Source organism: Chiloscyllium punctatum, chromosome 7 (assembly GCF_047496795.1).
Source record: "Chiloscyllium punctatum isolate Juve2018m chromosome 7, sChiPun1.3, whole genome shotgun sequence".
Taxonomy (NCBI): Eukaryota; Metazoa; Chordata; class Chondrichthyes; order Orectolobiformes; family Hemiscylliidae; genus Chiloscyllium; species Chiloscyllium punctatum.
The window spans coordinates 44445209-44468545 of NC_092745.1; the positions used below are offsets into that span (position 1 = coordinate 44445209).

Consider the following 23337-nt stretch of genomic DNA (forward strand, 5'->3'; position numbering starts at 1 on the left):
ATTTGCCACCTGGCCCATATCCCTCTAAACCCTTCAGAGTCATATACCTATCCAGATGCCTTTTAAATGTTGCAATTATTCCAGCCTCCACTTCCTCTGGCAGCTCATTCCATGCTGGAACCACCCTCTGCGTGAAAAAGTTGCCCCTTAGGTCCCTTTTATATCTTGTCCCTCTCACCCTAAGCCTGTGCCCTCCAATTCTGCACTCCCCCACCCCAATGAAAAGACTTTGTCTATTTATCCTAGCCACGCCCGTCATGATTTTATAAACCTCTGTCAGGTCACCCCTCAGCCCTTGAACTCTGGGGAAAACAGCCCAACCTTTTTAGCCTCTCCCTATAGCTCAAATCCTCCAATTCTGGCAACATTCTTGTCAATATTTTATGAACCCTTTCAAGTTTCACAACATCCTTCCGATAGGGAGGAAACCAGAATTGCACACAATATTCCAGAAGTGGCCTAACTAATGGCCTGTACAGCCGCAACATGACTTCTCAACATCTACACTCAATGCTCTTACTTATAAAGGAAAGCATACCAAACGCTTTCTTCACTATCCTATCTATCTGCGACTCCACTTTCAAGGAACCTGACAGCTGCCTTAAAGAACTCCATCCAGCCTACAACAGTGCTTTTGCTCGACCCTGTGTTGACACACATTGAATAAAGAAATCTCTAATCACAAGATTTTCTATTGACCATGATATATTTCCTGTTCCATTTCCTTTTATAAGTAACCTAATTTGCCAACAAACTCACTCAAAAATGAAAATCTGTTCCACATTTAAAGCCAAGTCAGCTATTATTTTAATTTATAAGTGGTAATAGTTGTTAACTAAAAAATGTGAAGCACAGGAAAGTGGCTAAATAATCTGCTCTGTTCCTATGTTTCCTAAGACAGCGTTATCTGACTTGCGTATTAGTACATGGTCAATTGATTAAAAACATGTACTAATTTCAAATAAAAACAAAAAATTACTGGAGAAACTGTTCTGAATAAGGGTCATTAGACCTAAAGTGTTAACTCTGCTTTCTCTCCAGAGATGCTGCCAGACCTCCTGAGTTTCTCCAACAATTTCTGTTTTTGTTTCAGATATCCAGCATCCAAAAGTTCTTCATTTTGTTTTGCACATGTGATAAGTTGATACTCTTCATGAGAGATTTTAATCAATTGAACATTACGCTCAGATGTCAGCCAATTCACTTGAACAGGTGATTATAGATTCTGACATGGTATGGCTGTACAAAAGTAATAATAGAATCCTACAAGAATATTTTTAAAAAGTGCCTAACTTTATTGATGTATGCAACTAACTTAAATATGTTGAAATAATTTAGTTACTGCTATACAACTGGATACTGCACAGAGATTAGTTTTACAATAAAAATATTCTGACAGAGGTGATATGACAATGCAATGCACTATGGCTTACCTTTGCTCCGGTCCCTCAATCTAAGTTCAGCCCTGTGAAACTGTTCCAAGATTCTGATCAGGTTGACTAGAAAATCTCAAAATTCTATTGGACACAATGCCAATTCCTTTGCTTCTATTTGCGCAACAAATGAGCAAACAGTTTTGTTTTGTAAATCTATCCTTGTTAAATTAGCTGCAGAATCATTATTACAGTTAAGGAATGAGTATACAACAGTGGTCAAAATCACAGGTATTAACATAAGTGGAGCAATGAGGAAAGAAGCAAATTAAAAATGGTGTTGACAACTAGTTGAAAATAAACTGTCATAGAAATGAATTAAATACAGGAGATTTTATCTTCCCATTTCAATCTGAACAAAAACTCCTCAGAAACTTCGCTTTTCGTGCTACATTCCCCTGAGAATCCATCACCCCCTACATTTTCCAAAACAGCATTTTCCGATCGACTCGAACTGATAAGATTCGCATCCAACAGCATTTATGGCAGATATAATCCACAGTAACCCTTACTCTTTTTAAACTCCCACATCTGACAAGAAGTACATATCACTGCAAAGGCCATTGTTGCTCCTTCACAATCTACAGACCCAGAAAATAACACCGTCTTATTCCTCTACAAACACTGCCCCAGGTTAAATTAATAGCTATGACTTATATTTTAAGTTTAATCAAGAGACTTATCTCCAAAAACACAATCAAGAAAGAATCCACTATGCTACTATACTCACTACTGCAGCCTTTCTCTTGGACAGACTTAAAACAACAATTAACTTATCTGATTCTGTGCTGCGAACTTCGTCCAACAGTTCCTCGAGATTAGTTGTGAATTTCACTGTTTGTTAATTTTCCCAGATGCACTCCAATGACCAGCAATACATAAATTCAAACAGCAAAGGCAGTAACTGTGCAGAGGTCCTCTCTCTCTCTCTCCTGCACTGTCCTCACCATGTCCTCTAATGCAACGAGAGGTACATCGGCTTCCAAGACATCAATTGTGTTAGGGGATTCTGTAGTCAGAGGCACAACAGACGTTTCTGTGGCCAGCAGAGAAAAAGCAGAATGGTGTGTTGTTTCCCTGGTGCCAGAATCAAGGATGAGTCAGAGAGGGTGCAGAATGTTCTCACGGGGGAGAGGGGCCAGCAGGAGGTCATTGTCCACATTGGAACCAACAACATTGGAAGGGAAAAGGTTGAGAATCTGAAGGGAGACTACAAAGAGTTAGGCAGAAATTTAAAAAGGAGATCCTCAAGGGTAGTAATATCTGGATTACTCTCAGTGCCACAAGCTAGTGAGGGCAGGAATAGGAGGATAGAGCAGATGGATGCATAGCTGAGGAGTTGGTGTATGGGAGAAGAACTCACATTTTTGGATCATGGGAATCTCTTTTGGGATAGAAGTGACCTGTACAAGAAGGACAGATTGCACCTAAATTGGAAGGGGACTAATATACTGGCAGAGAAACTTGCTAGAACTGCTTGGGAGGATTTAGACTAGTAAGGTGGGGGGCCAGGGAGATAGTGAGGAAAGAGACGGATACAGCTGAGAACAGAAGTGAGTTAAACAGACAGGGCAGGCACGGACAAGGTAGGACAAATAAACTGCATTTATTTCAATGCAAAGGGCCTAACAGGGAAGGCAGATGAACTCAGGGCATGGTTAGGAACATGGGACTGGGATATCATAGCAATTACAGAAACATGGCTCAGGGATGGGCAGAACTAGCAGCTTAACGATCCAGGATACAAATGCTACAGGAAGGATAGAAAGGGAGGCAAGAGAGGAGGGGGAGTGGCAGTTTTGATAAGGGATAGCATTACAGCTGTGCGGAGGGAGGATATTCGCGGAAATGCAACCAGGGAAGTTATTTGGGTGGAACTGAGAAATAAGAAAGGGATGATCACCTTATTGGGATTGTATTATAGACCCCCCAATAGTCAGAGGGAAATTGAAAAACAAACTTGTAAGGAGATCTCATCTATCTCTAAGAATAATAGGGTAGTTATGGTAGGGGATTTTAACTTTCCAAACATCGACTGGGACTGCCATAGTGTTAAAGGTTTAGATGAAGAGGAATTTCTTAAGTGTGTACAAGACAATTTTCTGATTCAGTATGTGGATGTACCTACTAGAGAAGGTGCAAAACTTGACCTACTCTTGGGAAATAAGGCAGGGCGGGTGACTGAGGTGTCATTGGGGGAGCACTTTGGGGCCAGCGACCATAATTCTATTTGTTTTAAAATAGTGATGGAAAAGGATAGACCAGATCTAAAAGTTGAAGTTCTAAATTGGAGAAAGGCCAATTAGGCAAGAACTTTCAAAAGCTGATTGGAGGCAGACATTCACAGGTAAAGGGATGGCTGGAAAATGGGAAGCCTTCAGAAATGAGATAAGAATCCAGAGAAAGTATATTCCTGTCAGGGTGAAAGGGAAGGCTGGTAGGAATGCTGGATGACTAAAGAACTTGAGGGTTTGGTTAAGAAAAAGAAGGAAGCATATGTCAACTATAGACAGAATAGATCGAGTGAATCCTTAGAAGAGAATAAAGAAAGTAGGAGTATACTTAAAAGAGAAATCAGGAAGCCAAAACGGGGATATGAGATAGCCTTGGCAAATAGAATTAAGGAGAATCCAAAGGGTTTTTACAAATATATTAAGGACAAAAGGGTAACTAGGGAGAGAATAGGGCCCCTCAAAGATCAGCAAGACGGTCTTTGTGTGGAGCCACAGAAAATGGGGGAGATACTAAATGAATATTTTGCATCAGTATTTACTGTGGAAAAGGATATGGAAGATGTAGACTGTAGGGAAATAGATGGTGACACCTTGCAAAATGTCCAGATTACAGAGGAGGAAATGCTGGACGTCTTGAAATGGTTAAAGGTGGATAAATCCCCAGGACCTGGTCAGGTGTACCCGAGAACACTGTGGGAAGCTGGAGAAGTGATTGCTGGGCCTCTTGCTGAGATATTTGTGTCATCGATAGTCACGGGTGAGGTGTCGGAAGATTGCAAGTTGGCAAGTATGGTGCCACTGTTTAAGAAGGCAGGTAAAGACAAGCCGGGGAACTACAGACCAGTGAGCCTGACCTCGGTGGTGGGCAAGTTGTTGGAGGGAATCCTGAGGGACAGGATGTACGTGTATTTGGAAAGGCGAGGACTGATTCGGGATAGTCAACATGGCTTTGTGCGTGGGAAATCATGTCTCACAAACGTGATTTGAGTTTTTGAAGAAGTAACAAAGAAGATTGATGAGGGCAGAGCAGTAGATGTGATCTATATGGACTTCAGTAAGGCGTTCGACAAAGTTCCCCATGGGAGACTGATTAGCAAGGTTAGATCTCACGCAATAGAGGGAGAACTAGCCATTTGGATACAGAACTGGCTCAAAGGTAGAAGACGGAGGGTGGTGGTGGAGAGTTGTTTTTCAGACTGGAGGCCTGTGACCAGTGGAGTGCCACAAGGATCGGTGCTGGGCTCTCTACTTTTTGTCATTTACATAAATGATTTGGATGCGAGCATAAGAGGTACAGTTAGTAAGTTTGCAGATGACACCAAAGTTGGAGGTGTAGTGGACAGTGAAGAGGGTTACCTCAGATTACAACAGGATCTGGACCAGATGAACCAATAGGCTAAGAAGTGGCAGATGGAATTTAATTCAGATAAATGCGAGGTGTTGCACTTTGGGAAAGCAAATCTTAGCAGGACTTATACACTTAATAGTATGGTCCTAGGGAGTGTTGCTGAACAAAGAGACCTTGGAGTGCAGGTTCATAGCTCCTTGAAAGTGGAGTCGCAGGTAGATAGGGTAGTGAAGGCGGCGTTTGGTATGCTTTCCTTTATTGGTCAGAGTATTGATTAGAGGAGTTGGAGGGTCATGTTGTGGTTGTACAGGACATTGGTTAGGCCACTGCTGGAATATTGCGTGCAATTCTGGTCTCCTTCCTATCGGAAAGATGTTGTGAAACTTGAAAGGGTTCAGAAAAGATTTACAAGGATGTTGCAAGGGTTGGAGGATCTGAGCTACACGGAGAGGCTGAACATGCTGGGGCTGTTTTCCCTGGAGTGTCGGAGGCTGAGGGGAGACCTTGTAGAGGTTTACAAAATTATGAGGGGCATTGATAGGATAAATAGCAAAGTCTTTTCCCTGGGGTCAGGGTGTCCAGAACTAGACGGCATAGGTTTAGGTTGAGAGGGGAAAAATATAAAAGAGACCTGAGGGGCACCTTTTTCAAACAGAGGGTGGTACGTGTATGGAACGAGCTGCCAGAGGATGTGGTGGAGGCTGATACAATTGCAACATTTAAGAGGCATTTGGATGGATATATGAATAGGAAGGGTTTGGAGGGATATGGGCCAGGTGCTGGCAGGTGGGACTAGATTGGGTTGGGATATCTGGTCGGCATGGACGGGTTGGACCGAAGGGTCTGTTTCCATGCTGTACATCTCTATGACTCTAGGACTCTGAATCAACAAGCAATTGTACCATTCTGATGGGCTGCAATATTACTACTAACTGACAATGGGTCAAGACTGTAGAGGATAATGCGTACAGATTATAAAATATAAAATAGTGGGTATTATAAATATTTTGCAAGCAAGTTCAAAGAAGCATGACCACATTAAGCAAGGAAAATTTTTCAGTCACCTAAAAATAGAAAAGGTATAATAATATAGGGGTTTCAAGGAAAGACCCAGCCCCCACACACATCAAATTGAAGATAGCAAGTAGATTAGTATTAATTAGGTGTGTGAATTATTTAGTAAACTAATTTAGCAATTAAAATCTGCAATACATTCTGTTGTTGGTGCTACTTTGCCAGTTTCAAAGTAAAATTATACAAACATGACATAACTTCAGTAGCCAAAGACGGCAAATGATATAATAGTCTTCAAAACAAGAGGATCCAAATAAAGACACAGGGATGTCTTGCTGCCTTGGTGAGACCATATCTGGATTTGTCTCCATGTCTGAGGAAGGTGTTCGTGCGCGCGCATGTGCGTGTGCGTGTGTTCCCATTGGCGGAGGAGCCTAGAACCAAAGGTCATAGTCGAAGGATAAGAGGTATACCATTTAAGACTGAGGTGAGAAGAAATTTCTTCACCTAGAGAGTGGTGAGCCTTTTGAATTTGCTACCATAGACAGCAGTCAGAGCAAAAATATTGCATTATTTCAAGGAGGAATGGGATATAGTATTTGGGGCCAAAGGGATCAAAGTAAATGGGGGTGAAGCAGGTAAACTATTGAGTTGTATGATCAGCCATGTTCATAATGAATAGTGGAGCAGACTTGAAGGGCCAAATGGATTATCGCTGCAACAATGCATAGTGGAACAGATTTAAGGATAAAATGGCCTACTCCTGCTCCTGTTTTCTATGTACCAAAAATCAAACAAGTGGGTTGGGAAAGTTGCATTACTGAATCAGGTAGCTTCACTAATCATTTAGTCCTTGTATTCTAGAGGAGATTAACAACAGGAATTTTGTGGTACAGTGGCAGTGTCCATACCTCTAGGAGCCAGATACCTAGGGTCAAGTCCCACCTATTCTGGGGGTTTTGGGGGGGGGGGGGGGGGGGGTGGGGGTTTATAACATCACTGAGCAGATTGCTTAGAAAATATTTCAAAACTCAACAGGGTTTTGGTGATAACCATGATGATCATTTTCATACTGTAATTCAGGCAAAGTCAAAAATAACAAAGAAATGTTGAGTCCATCTTTATAGATCACAGAAAAGTTTCCACGAAAATAAAATTCAGAACAAAGAATTCTAACAATACAGTATTTTTAAGAGTTTTCTAGATGATATAGAAGTGTATCCCAATAAATATGAGAAACAATGATCAATGTTAAAAAATATGTGCAAGCAGAGTTTTGTCAATGCAACGTAGTGAGAATCAAATGTTGTAGCAAGACAGTCTAACCTGCTTTTCTCAAAAAAAACTGCATGTATAGCAGATACAATATTCAAAATTAACTATCAAAGCAAAACCCTCAGATTCTGGAAATGTGAACTGAAAACTGAAAATGCTCGTCAGAGAGCATCTATACAGAGATAGTGGGCGGCACGGTGGCACAGTGGTTAGCACTGCTGCCTCACAGTGCCAGAGACCTGGGTTCAATTCCCGACTCAGGCAACTGACTGTGTGGAGTTTGCACATTCTCCCAGTGTCTGCGTGGGTCTCCTCCGGGTGCTCTGGTTTCCTCCCACAGTCCAAAGATGTCAGGTCAGGTGAATTGGTCATGCTAAATTGCCCATAGTGTTAGGTAAAGGTGTTAGGTTAGGTAGGGGTATTGGTGGGTTGTGCTTCGGTGGGTCGGTGTGGACTTGTTGGGCCGAAGGGCCTGTTTCCACACTGCAAGTAATCTTATCTAAGTGAAACAAGTTACAGTAGATCGATGACTATCATTAGAGCTTTCACCGATCTTAAACATCAACACAGAAATAGCTTAACTAAAGCTTAGTTAGATCATGTAAAAGTATTAAAGAATCAGGAAATGTCAAAATCATTTAACTGTCACTTGATAGTAAACAACTTAAATACTGTTGAAGTCCGTTGTCAGAGCCTTTTGTCCTGCACTCAAAAGACAAACACTGAATGCCAATTTTCAAACAATCACAACAAGTTATTCAATAGACAACATTGCAGCCAATCAAAGTCAACTTGTCAACCAGTCATCCAAACAAATCTTATCCCGGAAGGACAGTGTTTCAAGAATCAAGAAACAAAAAATTAAGGAAGTCATTTTGCATTGCTACTGCCCAATGGCTATACAAGTGGTAATTTTCACTAATAAAAATAATGAAACCAGTCCAAACAACATTTCACCCAACACACAACAAGCAATGTTATACATGAATTTCAGTGCCAAAACAATGCCAGGTATGGAGGACCATATATCTCAGCAATTGGCAACATCATTGCCTATTATGAATAACCAAAGGCACGAGTACAGACAACATTCAATCAGTCCACACTTTGAAATCTAAAACAAAGGTCCACTGCTTGATGCGATTCTGCAATGGGGTAGCACTTGCTGTACAATCATATGCGTGCCAATAGCTATATCAACAGCTAATTTACTGAAACCAGTTCAGCTTGTAACTGAGCCGGTTTACATTTGCTGTAAGAGTACATACATAAGTAGGAAATAGTTATTTGTAGGATATTGAAACAGGGGGTGTAGCCAGTGCCAATCAGCAGAAACCCATCCCTCGGGACCCGGGGTTCATTGGCCAACTAGTCTGAGGAAGGGTCACTCATCCCAAAATGTTAACTGATTTCCCTCAACAGATGTTACCAGACGTGCTGAGTTTTTCCAGCAATTTTTGTTTCTGAGCCTGTCACTTGGAATGGTCACTGTACAGTGCAACCAATCTGGCATATGAACCTCCTGAATTACAGGCTAAATCAGCCAACAATTGCTGTTATTCTCAGCTACACTTGGTGAATTGGGTTTAGGACTTTCACACAACTCCAAATATTCGCAGCAATAATCTCAAAAATCAAAAAACATTCATGAATTTAGAAATTACAAGTCAAACTATCAGAAGTTGGAAGATTAGTCAAAAGTCCCTGTCAAAATATTACTCTAGTCCTCTAATCATGATAGTCAATATGGAATTTTTAACACATTTCATTCAACAAATCCTCTTGAATCTTTTTTAAAAGTAATTAAATTACAAAGGCACTGATTGTAATTAGTTTGGGTTTTCTGAAGGCATTTGACAAAGGTACACAAGAAAACCTTAACAAGATGTTTGATGTATACCATACATGCCAAATTAGCTGACATGATTAAACCCACTTGATACTTGTTACATGAAAATGATCATTAAAATTCACAATAGGGAGGAAGTCAATTGACTTGCGCTGCATTCTCTTTTGGAATATCGCTGTCTACACTAACAGGTAGAAAGATACTTACAAAAAAATGGCAGATGACATCAAGATCCATTCATGTGATCAGTTCCAAAAAGAACAGCATTCATAACAATCTGAAATAATTAAATAGTCTATAATGAGAAAACATTGATGGGTTTTAACATAAACATGAATTCACCTAAAATAAGTGAGAAGTTGGGTACAATAGAACAGGAAACCACAAATGTTTCAATAATTTAGTGTTCTTTTTAGCAAAGATGGATTAAGAAAAAGTCTTGATTCAAATTATTAACCTTTCATAATGCTGTCTGCTTAATGTGAATCTACTAATGGAACAAATGACAATGGAATGCATCTAGAAAGTACAAACCAATTCAAGTAATCCTCTAAAATTTATATGTCAAAATTTAGATGTTAGGCATCTACCTTCAGAATAACATCAGTGCATTAGGAAAAGGCAAATTACTTTCATTTTAGTCATACATAAGCTCTGCTGTCATTTTTTTTTACACAAGACCCATAGAACATAGAACTCAAGATACAAACTGAGTTTAAAGGTGGAGTGCCACAAGGATCGGTGCTGGGTCCTCTACTTTTTGTCATTTACATAAATGATTTGGATGCGAGCATAAGAGGTACAGTTAGTAAGTTTGCAGATGACACCAAAATTGGAAGTTTAGTGGACAGCAAAGAAGGCTACCTCAGATTACAACAGGATCTGGACCAGATGAACCAATGGGCTGAGAGGTGGCAGATGGAATTTAATTCAGATAAATGGGAGATGCTGCATTTTGGGGAAGCAAATCTTAGCAGGACTTATACACTTAATGGTAAGGTCCTAGTGAGTGTTGCTGAACAAAGAGACCTTGGAGTGCTGGTTCATAGCTCCTTGAAAGTGGAGTCGCAGGTAGATAGGATAGTGGAGGAGTTTGGTATGTTTTCCTTTATCAGTCAGAGTATTGAGTACAGGAGTTGGGAGGTCATGTTGCTGCTGTACAGGACATTGGTATGCCACTGTCGGAATATTGCATGCAATTCTGGTCTCCTTCCTATCGGAAGGATATTGTGAAACTTGAAAGGATTCAGAAAAGATTTACAAGGATGTTGCCACGGTTGGAGGATTTGAGCTATAGGGAAGAGGCTAAACAGGCTGGGGCTGTTTTCCCTGGAGCGTCGGAGGCTAAGGGATGACCTTTTAGAGGTTTACAAAATTATGAGGGGCATGGATAGGATAAATAGACAAAGGCTTTTCCCTGGGTTGGGAGAGTCCAGAACTAGACGGCAGAGGTTAAGGTGAGGGGGAAGGATACAAAAGGGACCTAAGGGGTAACTTTTCCATGCAGAGGGTGGTACATGTGTGGAATGAGCTGCCAGAGGAAGTGGTGGAGGTTGGAACAATTGCAACATTTAAAAGGCATTTGAATGGGTATATGAATAGGAAGGGTTTGGAGGGATATGGGCCGGGTGCTGGCAGGTGGGACTAGGTTGGGTTGGGATAACTGGTTGACATGGACTCGTTGGACCGAGGGTCTGTTTCCATGCTGTACATCGCTATGACTCTACTTATTGTACAAATGTTGAAACGTTTAAACACTCCACCTGCTGGTTAAACATAGCAAATGCTGAACTCAGATGTATTATCTCCATTTAAACTTGCTATGCTAACTGCAATAAGCACATGAGTGAAGTGCTCGGCAGCACATCAAACCACTTTGAATAAGTGGCCTATGAATTCAAGAAATAGACATCGAGAACTACAAAGGAAATGGAAAGGAACTTTTTGATGCAAGGTGTTATGTTGCTCAGGTAATGATATACAGAGTAATCTAATGACAAGTCTTGCTTGACAGATTTCATTATGACTGTCAATCATCAGTCTTTCATGGTCACATTCCCATCCTAACTTTCCTTTTTTCAATTTTTCACACCCTTATACAGCATTTTCACAATGTTTCATAAGAACTAGGAGCAGGAGTAGGCAATTTACTCTCAAGCCTGCTCGACCATTTTGTACGATCACAATTGATCTCATCTCAGCCTCAACTCAACTTCAACCATTTCTAATTAAAAATCTGACCATCTACCTCCTTAAATTTATTCAGTGTCTCAGCATTCACCATACTTTGGGATAGTGAATTCCAAAGTTCAAGACCCTTTAAGTATTTAGCCTCGTCTCTGTTTTAAATCTGCAATTCCTTCTCCAAAAGCTGACCTCCCACTTTTGTTTGCCCCACGTTAGGAAACATTGTTTCTACATCTACTTTGTTAAACCCCTTGACTGTCTTATATAACCATTAGATCTCCTTTCATTCTTCTAAACTTCAGACAATATAGGGCTAAAGTGCTCAATTTCTCCTCATAAGATAAACCATTCATCTTTGGGATCAATCTAGTGAACCTGCTCTGAACTGCTTCCAAAACAACTATATCACTTCTCAAGTAAGGGAACCAAAGATTACATAATCCTCCAAGTGCAGTCTAACAAATGCCTTGTATAGTTGCAGCAACACTTGCCTGCTTTTATACTCTATTTCTTTTGCAATAAATGTCAAATGTCTATTTGCCTTTCTTACTATCTGTAGTATGTGTACTAGTCACCTACAATTCATCTATGAGGACATCCAGACCCCTCTGCACCAAAGCACTCAAGTTTCTCTGCATTTAGATAATAAATTGCCTTTCTATTCCTCTGATCAAAATGGATAATCTCACATCTACCACATTAACTTCATCTACCAAATTTTGACCCATATATTTCATATCCATTTGTAATTTTTTTATTTCTTCATTGCAACTTACTTTCCCATCTATTTTATTGTCATCTGTAAATTTGGTGATAATATTTCACTTCCTGAAACCCAAGTCTTTAATTCATGACATGGTATCAGTCATTTCCAGGAAAAAACAATGAACCAATCCTTTATCAATAAATCATTTCAGATGAGAAAAATAAACCACATTATTTGCTATTCATTTCATGTTAAGGACAAACATCAATACTAGCAGGTCGATAAGGCCACAAAGACTTTTGACACACCTAAATAAAAACCGAAAGAACTGCGGATGCTGTAAAACAGAAACAAAAGCAGAAGTTGCTGGGAAAGATCAGCAGGTCTGGTAGCTGGTAGAAGAGAAGAGAAATCTGGTGACCCTTCCTCAGAACTGATGGGAGCTAGTCAGTTTATATGCAAAAGATTGGATGGAGGAAGGGGGTAAGAAGTAAATGAAAGGTGGGGAGAGAGTCCAAAGAGAGAAAGAAGATGGTTAGAAAGACAAAGGAGTGCTTCACGATCTGGATAGAAGGGTGAATAGCTGTTATTGGTGGCAGCAGAAGATTAAAGGCAGTAGCGTCAGCAACAGCAAGCATTCAACTCCTCCCAAGATTCCAGGCTGTGGCTTGGCCCAGGTATCTGCATGGAAATATGACTCAAATAAGACTTCAATACCTGGACGTTTCTCTCAATGATTTTGGCTTTGTTTCCTTTACTTCTGTTTTTTTTTAATTCTGGTTTTCTGATCACATAACCCAGATGGCACTGGTTACATCACTGGAGGTGAGATGATGACAAAGAGTGATGATTTTCATTCCCCAGTGGTGGTGCAGCAAAGGGGACTCCTGCCTAGCCACCAGGCCCATGGCTCATGATGGAGCACTTCACAGAAAGAACTGGAAAATTGAACACTTTGTTTATTTCTTAATTTCTCTGCCCTTATACTCAATGTTTTGGTTTATTTGTCTGTGGTTCAAGATGGCGCCAGAGAGTGACTTATCGCTGTATTTTGTCACAAGATACACATGAAAATAAATCAATCAAATCAGATATGACAGAAAGGTGCATTTCTTTGAATGTGAGAATTTCTCAGACTGTTGTTCCTTGTGTCCACAGGTTACTGATAAATAACTTACAGCCAAATTCAGAGTGTCCCATCCATACACTTTGCAGACAGGCATAAGTCTTGAATATCTTTTGACTTTCAATTACATGGCTTGGTATTGCTTGGCAGGTGTCGGCCAATCCCTTAGTTGATAAAAGAGGTTGATGATCTCAAGGCAGTAAAATTCAAACAAACAATTAATTTTCTGCTGTGAGAATCCAAACCAATTTCAGAAACATCCATAGAGGTGGAGTCAGGTCTGGGTGGCACCAAAATGTCAAACTTAAGAACAGATTATGCAGTCAATATTCCAATACTACAACACAATGGCTATACCCATTAATCACAGAAAAGATGTATGATAATTGTCAATAGAAGAGCCATGAAACAGAGACCCTCAAATTCAGATATCAAACTTAACCTAATTTGTTTCTTAGTTTGTAAGTTAATTGCCCCTTGAGCTTGCCCTGCGATTCAATAATTAAGACTGCTCTGATAACTCCACATTTCCACCTACCCCTTGCTTACCAAGATTACATCTGTTCCTGTGTAAAAATATTCAAGGAATCTGCTTCAATCACATTATGAAGAACAGAATTCCAAAGACTCAACTCTGGGAAAAAAAATTAACCTCCTCTGTTAAATGGGTTACTTTCTCACGGTGCCCCCTTGTTCTAGATTCTCCTGCAAGAGGAAGCGTCTTTTCCATTCTCACCCTGTCAAGACCCCAAAAGACAATTCAAGCTGGTCACCCTTCAGTCTTGTAAATTCTAGCCAAAATTACCCTAGATTCTTTTGTTATAAGACAACCCACCCATTCTAGTCAAAAACATTCTCTGAACTGTTTTTACATTTCTAAAAAGGACAGCAAAACTGTAAACAATACTCTAAATGTGGTCTCACCAGTACATTACATAATGAAGCATAACCTCCATATTTTTGTACTCCATTTCCCTCACAATAAACAAGAACATTCTATTGATCTTAATTCTTTGCTGTACCTGCAGCCTTTTACAATTCGTGCACAAGAACATCAATGTCCCTCTGCAACTGAGAGCTCTGCAATCACTCACTCTTTGGATAATATACTTCTATATTCCTCTTGCCAAAAGTATAGTTTTACACTTTCCCCATATCATACTCCATTTGTAAGATCTTAGTCCACTCACTTAACCATTTTCTATCCTTTTGTAACTTCTTAGCTCTTACAATTTACTTTTCTAGTTAGAGTCATCAGCAAATTTAATAATGATACCTTCCATTCCTTCATCTGACATTTATATAAATTACAAAAATATGTCATTCTAACATTGATCCCTGTGACAAACAACTCATGACATCTTGACAACTGGGGGAAAAAAAATTCAATACCAACTGTGTTTCCTGTTAGCTAGCCAATCTTCTGGAGTACTGTGTCCAGTTCTGGTCACCCTGTCATCGGATAGATGTTGATAAACATGAGGGTTCAGAAGACATTTACCAGGATGTTGCTGGGAATGGAGAGTTTTGAGTTATAAGGAGAGGCTGGATAGGCTGGAAGTCTTTCCACTGGAGCATAGTAGGTTGAGAAGTGACCTTAGAGGTTTATAAAATCATGACTGGTATAGATAAGGTGAATGGCAGATGTCTTTTCCCTATATGGGGAATTTCAAAATTAGGGGGTATATTTTTAAGGTGAGACGAAAAATATTTAAGGAGAACAGCGACCACAACACCACACGATCCTGCCACAGCAACCTCCGCAAGACATCAGATCATCAACACGGATACTACCATCACATGTGGGAACACCATCCACCACATGAATGGTATGTGCTCATATGACTCAGCCCACATTGTTTACCTCATATGCTGCAGGAAAGGATGCTCGGAGGCATGGAACATCAGCGAGATTGTGCAGATGTTACAACAACAGACGACCGAACATCGTCGAACAACTGATAGGCAGTTGGGGAACACTAAGAACATTCAGTCTTTGACCTTCAGGTAAGTGTCCAACAAGGAAGCCTTCAAGATACACAACAACGCAGAATCGCTGAGCAGAAAATGACAGTCAAGTTCCGTACCTATGAGGGCAGCCTCAACTGTGATCTTAGGTTCAAGTCACTCTACATATAACCACACCATACCGTTGTATGTAAAATCTCCTTACCGTTTTGTTTTGACACCACCACCTCGATAACTTGATATTACCTCTCTACCTTCATTAGTTAGTACAGTTCTGGATTATCTGTTACTTTGGTTAAACCCTCGTCACACGACTGTTACATCTGTCATGTTATTCCAGCCATTTGGCTTGCCTCTAGCACCTTCCTATTTTTGATTTTTTTTTTGTAATTAATCGGATCATAGGTCCCTTCACTTGCTGTTCAGCTATTGACATTTTTGATCACCTGCAAAGATTTGATACTCAGCCTGTTGACACTCCACTCATACTATGTGTATTTATTTTTTGATACTCCTAATTACCTAATTATCTTACCATTATCTCTCTGCATATAAAGTCTGCGCCTGTGTACTTTCTTCTATTTCATCTGACGGAAGGAGCAGCACTCCAAAAGCTTTGAGACTTCAAATAAACCTGTTGGACTTTATCCTAGTGTTGTGTGGCTTCTGACTTTGCCCACTCCAGTCCAACACTGAGATCTCCACATATTTTCACTATAGAATCAGAGACCCAGAAGCCACCTGATAGAAGAATACATAACGATGAGAGAGATGGATAGGATAGATAGCTGGAGTCTTGTTTCCAGGGTTACCAGGGAGTATAGTTTATGGTGAGAGGGGGAAAGTTTAAAAGGAGATGTATGAGACATGTTTTTGCATAGAGGGCAATAGCTGCATGAAGCATGCTGCCAGCTAAGTAGGTAGGTATATATGCAATGTTTCAAAGACAGAAACATGAACAGTCAGGAATAGAGGGATACAAACCACATTTAGGAAGATGAAATTAGTTTAGAATGGCATCGTGGTCAGCGCAAACATGATGAGCAGAAGCAAAACACTAGAACCAATTCTAGAGTCTGGACAGAAGAATTAAACAGTCAGTGTGAAACTCAAATGATATAGCAGGAGTCCAACTGTATACAGCTAGTCCAGTATACTACACAAATGTGAGGAACACCAAGCAGAGGATAAAAGTACAGCAACAGGCTATTCAGCCCTTCTGGAGTGCCCTGATATTCACTGATCTAGTTATGGTCTCAATTTCATTTTCCTAGTTTGCTTGTCTAGCAGATGAAATTTGAATATAGTAAAATCTGCAATTTTAAAAAGCTATCCTAGTGGTGATGTGTAGCAACTGTCAAGTGTTGTAAAAGCCCATCTAGTTCATTGATGTCCTCCAGGGAACAAAATCTGCCATCCTTACCTGGTTTGGCCTCCACATGACTGCAGAGCCCACACCAATATGGTGTTTCGTAACTGCTCTCTGAAATAGCCTTTCAAGCCAATCATAGTGTCAGAGAGTCATAGAGATGTACAGCATGGAAACAGACCCTTCAGTCCAACTCGTCCATGCTGACCAGATATCCCAAACCAATCTAGTCCCATTTGCCAGCACCTGGGCCCACATCCCTCCAAACCCTTCCTATTCATATACCCATCCAGATGTTGCAATTGTACCAGCCACCACCACTTCCTCTGGCAGCTCATTCCATACAGGTACCACCCTCTGCATGAAAAAGCTGCCCCTTGGGTTTATTTTTATATCTTTCCCCGCTCACCCTAAACCTATGCCCTCTAGTTCTGGACTCCCCCACCACAGGGAAAAGCCCTTGTCTATTTATCCTATCCATGCCCCTCATGATTTTATAACCTCTAAAAAGGTCACCCCTCAGCCTCCTAGCCTATTCAACCTCTTTTGGATGTAGGTATGCTCGCTAAGCTGCAAGGTTCATTTCCTGACGTTACATTACCCTACTAGGTAATGCCTTCAGTGGGCCTCAGGCAAAGCAATGCTGAAAGATCCTGCTTTCTATTTGTGTTTGGGTTTCTTTGGGTTGGTGATGTCATTTCCTGTGGTGAAGTTACTTCCTGTTCCTTTTCTCAGTGGGTGGTAGATGGGGTGTAACTCGATGTGTTTGTGGATAGAGTTCCGGTTGGAATGCCATGCTTCTAGGAATTCTTGTGCGTGTCTTTGTTTGGCTTGTCCTAGGATGGATGGGTTATTCCAATCGAAGTGGTTGCCTTCCTCATCTATATGTGAGGATACTAGTGACAGAGGGTCATGTCTATCCACAAAAAGACATGATCCTCTCTCACTAGTATCCTCACATACAGATGAGGAAGGACACTACTTCGACTGGGAATCACATCCATCCTAGAACAAGCCAAACAAAGGCACGCATGAGAATTCCTAGAAGCATGGCATTCCAAACGGAACTCTATCAACAAACACATTGAGTTACACCCCATTTGCCACCCACTGAGAAAAGGAACAGGAAATGACTTCACCACAGGAAATAACATCACCAACCCAAAGAAACCCAAACACATAAATAGAAAGCAGGAACTTTCAACATTGCTTCGCCTGAGGCCCACTGAAGGTGTTATCTAGTAGGGTAACGTAATGTCTGGAAATGAACCTTGCAGCTCAGCAAGCAAACCTACATGCAAAACCTCAACCTAAGATACAAATCTTCACAAAACTCACTGCTCAACCTCTCCCTATAGCTCAAATCCTCCAAACCTGGCAACATCCTTGTAAATCCTTTCTGAATGCTTTCAAGTTTCACATCTTTCCAATAGGAGGGAGACCAGAAATGCATGCAATATTCCAACAGTGGCCTAACCAATGTCCTGTACAGCTACAGCATGACCTCCCAACTCCTGTACTCAATACTCTGACCAATAAAGGAAAGCATGCCAAACTCTTTCTACACTATCCTATCTACCTGCGATTCCACTTTCAAGCGACTATGAACCTGCACTCCAAGGTCTCTTTGTTCAGCTACATTCCCTAGGACCTTACCATTAAGTGTATAAGTCCTGCTAAGATTTGCTTTCCCAAAACGCAGCACCTCGCATTTATCTAAATTAAACCCCATCTGCCACTTTTCAGCCCATTGGCCCATCTGATCAAGATCCTGTTGCAATCTGAGGTAACCTTCTCTGCCATCCACTACACTTCCAATTTTGGTATCATCTGCAAACTTACTAACTATAACACTTATGCTCACATCCAAATCATTTATATAAATTATGAAAAGTAGTAGACCCAGCACCGATCCTTGTTGGTAGTGCAGGCTCGAAGGGCAGAATGGCCTACTCCTGCAGCTATTGTCCATTGTCTTGTGACACTCCACTGGTCAGAGGCCTCCAGTCTGAAAAAAACCCTCCACCATCACCCTGTCTTCTTCCATTGAGCCAGTTCTGTATTCAAATGACTAGTTCTCCCTGTATTCCATGAGATCTAACCTTACTAACCAGTCTCCCCTGGGGAACCTTGTCGAATGCCTTATTGAAGTCCATATAGATCACATCCACCGCTCTGCCCTCATCAATCCTCTTTGTTACTTCTTCAAAAAACTCAATCAAGTTTGTGAGACATGATTTCCCACGCATAAAGCCATGTTGACTATACCTAATCAGTCCTTGCCTTTCCAAATACATGTACATCCTGTCCCTCAGGATTCCCTCCAACAACTTGCCCACCATCGACGTCAGGCTCACTGGTCTATAGTTCCCTGGCTTGTCCTTATCACTATTCTTTTTTTTTAGATTAGATTACTTACAGTGTGGAAACAGGCCCTTCAGCCCAACAAGTCCACACCGCCCCGCCGAAGCGTACCCACCCATACCCCTACATCTACCCCTTACCTGACACTACGGGCAATTTAGCATAGCCAATTCACCTGACCTGCACATCTTTGGACTGTGGGAGGAAACCGGAGCACCCGGAGGAAACCCACGCAGACACGGGGAGAACATGCAAACTCCACACAGTCAGTCGCCTGAGGCGGGAATTGAACCCGGGTCTCCGGCGCTGTGAGGCAGCAGTGCTAACCACTGTGCCACCGTTAGCCAACCTCCAGTCTTCAGGCACCTCACCTATGACTATTGATGATACAAATAACTCAGTAAGAGGCCCAGCAATCACTTCCCTAGCTTCAAAAGTACACCTGATCAGGTCCTGGGGATTTATCCATTTTTATGCATTTCTAGACATCCAGCACTTCCTCCTCTGCACTATGGACATTTTTCAAGAGATCACCATCTATTTCCCTACATTCTATACCTTCCATGTCCTTTTCCACAGTAAATACTGATGCAAAATACTTGTTTAGTATTTCCCCCATCTCCTGTGGATCAATTCCCAGACAATTGGAGATAGATAATAAACATGGGTATAGTCAGGAACACCAACATCCCATGAACAAATGAATAAATTTAATGACCCAGCCTCCACCACTTTCTGGGAAAGAGAATTCCTTAGACAAATGTCTCTCGAAAGAAGAAAACATTTTCCCAAGATTGAGATGAGGATACCTCAGTTTTAAACTGTGGCTCCTTACCTCTGGTCTTCCACTATCTTACCAATCAAGTCCCCTCATGATCATACAAATTTCATTAAGATCATCTCTTATTCTTCTAAACTCCAATGGGTATGTGCTTACTGTTCAATGTTTCTTAATAAGATAGACCCTTTCAGGAACAAGTTAAATGAACCCTCTCCAAACTGCTTCTAAGGTATTTATCAAATAAGGAGGATCAAAGATGTATATAGTACTCCAAATATGATCCCACCCAGGCCCTGTGCAGCTGCAATGAAGCTTCTATATTTCATTTCCCTTGAAATACAAATGTTAATATTCCATTTGCCTTCTGAATTAGTTTTTGCACCTGCAAAGTAACTACGTGATTCATGTACCAGAACACAGATTCCTCTGCAAGTTCTGTAATTTCTGCGTAAGACATAAAGAACTAGTGGAATTCAATGGAAACTAGTGGAATTCAAACTGCCTCAAATGGCCTATGGCAGGGCAACTAAAGTGGCAGTCATAACATCAAGTTTTGAAAAGCCACACCAGAAGATGATGGGTGTAAGAGAAAAAATAGTTTTTTATTAATATTATTTGCTAAAACCTATCAACCGAGCAGTCCTTCTTGAGCCTTAAGTCCATCAACAGAACACATCACCAAACATTGTTCAAATAACCACTTAAGCACAGAAGCCTCTATTTATCTTGATTTTTGGAGCTTTGCAATCCACTCACTTGCATAGTAGAGGACATTCCACAAAACAAGTGACTGTAGTTAGGATTATCCTGGAGTTTAATGATTTAAAGATGGTAGATCAGCAGTAGAAAACAAAGTCAAAGATGGTTTTTACATAAAATTTGAGATACACAGAGTTTTCAGTGATAATTTTATTCACTGGCATCAGAGAAGGAAGTGGTTTTTCAAAGCACAGTTCAGAATGATCTAATTATACATCAAGAAATAATATTAATGGCAGGTTGCCTTTCCCTCCACCACTTTTCAGGGTTAATGAAGAATAATTTGTCTCAACAGCACTCTCATTTGAGTCACAAATCTGTAGTTCTAATGACAGCTGCATTATTGGAGGTGCAGTCTTTCAGATGAGACATTAAACAGAGGTCCTGCATACATTCTCAGAAGGTTATAAAATATACCAGAGCACTATTCAAAATAAATTTTTCCAGTATCCTGGCTAAAAATTATCCTTAATCAGATGACTAAATCAATGACCTACAATCAATTAGTTACTTCATTATTGCCGTCAGAGTTTGCCATGTATATATTTCTGTACTTGCTGTCATATTCCCTATATTGCAACAATATTTCAAAAAAATTACAAGGGGTCCCTGACTTACAAACATCCATTTATGGACACTCGCACTTGCGACTGCAATCCCACACAGGGTATAATCGGATATACAAACATTTTCTTTGCCTACAAGCAATTATTTTAACACAGATTCGAGTGGGCCCCAACGTGAAGCTTGTGGCAACAGTGAGTACTTAATAATCCCAGGTGAGCACTGGACCTGGCATTGGAATCGATGCTGCTAAATCAGCAGAAGCAACGAAAGCAAGGTAGACCCAGTGGCTAAAGATGGCACCTGAGGATCAGCAACTTGGTTGGGCCCAGCACTCGTAACGGCAAAGCTGTGGTAGCAAAGTGGTGGCAGGGGGGCATCACAGTAACATTGAGGATGAGAGACTGGCGGCGAGAGATATTACTCTGACCTTGGTGTGTCTGACATAGGGGGCAAAGAAAAATCCGCCCAGTAGCGAAAGATGGCACCTAAAGAGTAGCCATTTCAACATTGGTTGGATCAGGTGTAGATGGTGGCAAGGCAATGGAGGAGGGATGGCGGTGCAGGCATTGATGATGATGAGCTGGCTCAGGACTGATGGGAGTCCCAAAGTTATGTTTTCTTACTTTTTTTTCTTATCTGAAAACTATTCAAAATGGCGCTGGATCATGACGACATTGGAAAAGCTTTTCACTGTATTTTACTGCTCTTATTGTTAAATACATATGATAATAAACACATTATTTAATTCATTTTTATTGTCTTGCATTGTATTCCAATTTGTGCACAAATTGACTTGCAAATAGACTCAAAAACAGTATGCGCTTGCAACCTGGGGACTGCCTATAATTTATTCTGAACAATTTTGAAACATTGAGGTTGTGAAAAGCATAATATAAAATCAAAGTCTTTGCTTCTTCCTTTTATATCATCAGTTGTTGCTGTATAAATACACTGAAGACATTTAATGATTTATCGCTTTTCATATGCATTTTACACTTGTGCTTTCTAGTCCTAGAGATTACACTCATATATAAAATCAGCACTGATTTCTAAACGCAAAGCAGCAATAAGAATGCATGAAGAATGTATATTGGAAACAAATCAGCAACTACTTTCAAATGTATCTTTCATGAAATATTGAATTATGTCTATTTTTCTGAAAATTGCACCTCAATTATAAAACAACACAGAAGAAATTCAATATAATTTGTGATGGAATCTGTTGTTGATTGGACTGAATTTTTCAAGTAGCAGCAATCTCATGCCCCTTTTTTTTTACGAAATGAGTGGACTCCATATTTCTGCGGAGACTCTCATCAGGACCTCTTTAGAAAAATGAAGACGTACTCTCATTCTAATAGCTTTTTCATAGTACAGAACTATCAAAGGAAGAAAAACAATGCCCCCTTCTCACAGCAGTCAGTTGCCATATTCTGAAATTTAAAGGTCCAGAATCACAGACAGCTGTCAATGTGGCTAAATATAAGTGTAATGTAATAGTACGAGGTGAGTAGACTGCCGGGTAAGTAGGGTGGGTTTGGGATAGGTTGATATGAGTGTATGGAGTAGGGTAAATAGGGTGCCAGAATGCATGACACCCGATGAACGAGGATTGGATGTCAGCTGGATAGGCTTCCAGATGCGCAGGATGCCAAAAGGGCAAGGAGTACAGTACCATTTTAGGTGGCAAGGGAGCCACAGTGCAAGGTAGCAAAAAAGATGTAGGTGATGCCGTATCTAGGGTAGGATGACGGTCAGGTGCGGAGTGGGGGCAGGGGATTCTGGATCAAGATGTGGATTAAGTTGAGGGTGTGAGAGCTATGTATGGGGTCCATTAAATAGATACTCAGGAATTAAACCAAGTAGTTAGTTAATTTCATCATACCACTCTGAAGTCTCCAATTTAAATGGAGAATTCCAGGCTTATGAGAATTGCCCAGCAGAATCTTCAATTCTGCTGGCCATTTCTTTTGAGTTGGTTTGATGGGGATTCTGCAAGGTCCCCAGGCTTAAACCCTATATACTCTGGAACAACAGTCTGATAATCAGAAAATCACATTTAACATTCTGGCAAGCTTTGTTCCAAGGAAGCTACATTTGACAGTTCCAAAGTATTGCATGGAATTCAGCAATAAGAAGAAGGTTTATTGCAAGGTTTTCAGTAGATCACTCATGACATTTCAAGGTCACTGAATGAGTTAAAAAGCACAGGCATTTGAGACTGTCAGTGAGTGAGGGTGTGAAAGAGCAAAACAGACTCCACATTAGGCGTGCTACAGATAGCTGCACAGCTGGGAGGGCAACTGTCCTACACAAATTCTGTGAAGGGTTAAGAGCAGCTGATGGCTCTGCACTGA

General features: G+C 40.7%; 1 protein-coding gene across 4 annotated transcripts in view; it reads right to left on the reverse strand.

The window, feature by feature from the left end:
• ralgps2 (Ral GEF with PH domain and SH3 binding motif 2) overlaps positions 1 to 23337 on the reverse strand; it is a 436511-nt gene that overhangs the window by 352347 nt on the left and 60827 nt on the right. For 3 of the 4 annotated variants that reach the window (XM_072573458.1, XM_072573455.1, XM_072573457.1), the window contains exon 2: positions 9361 to 9430. The exons of the other annotated variant lie outside the window; for it this stretch is intronic. In XM_072573458.1, the coding sequence (XP_072429559.1) occupies positions 9361 to 9390 (30 nt within the window). In that variant the 5' untranslated portion in view covers positions 9391 to 9430. The remainder of the gene's footprint in view (positions 1 to 9360; positions 9431 to 23337) is intronic. 4 annotated transcript variants of the gene reach the window in all.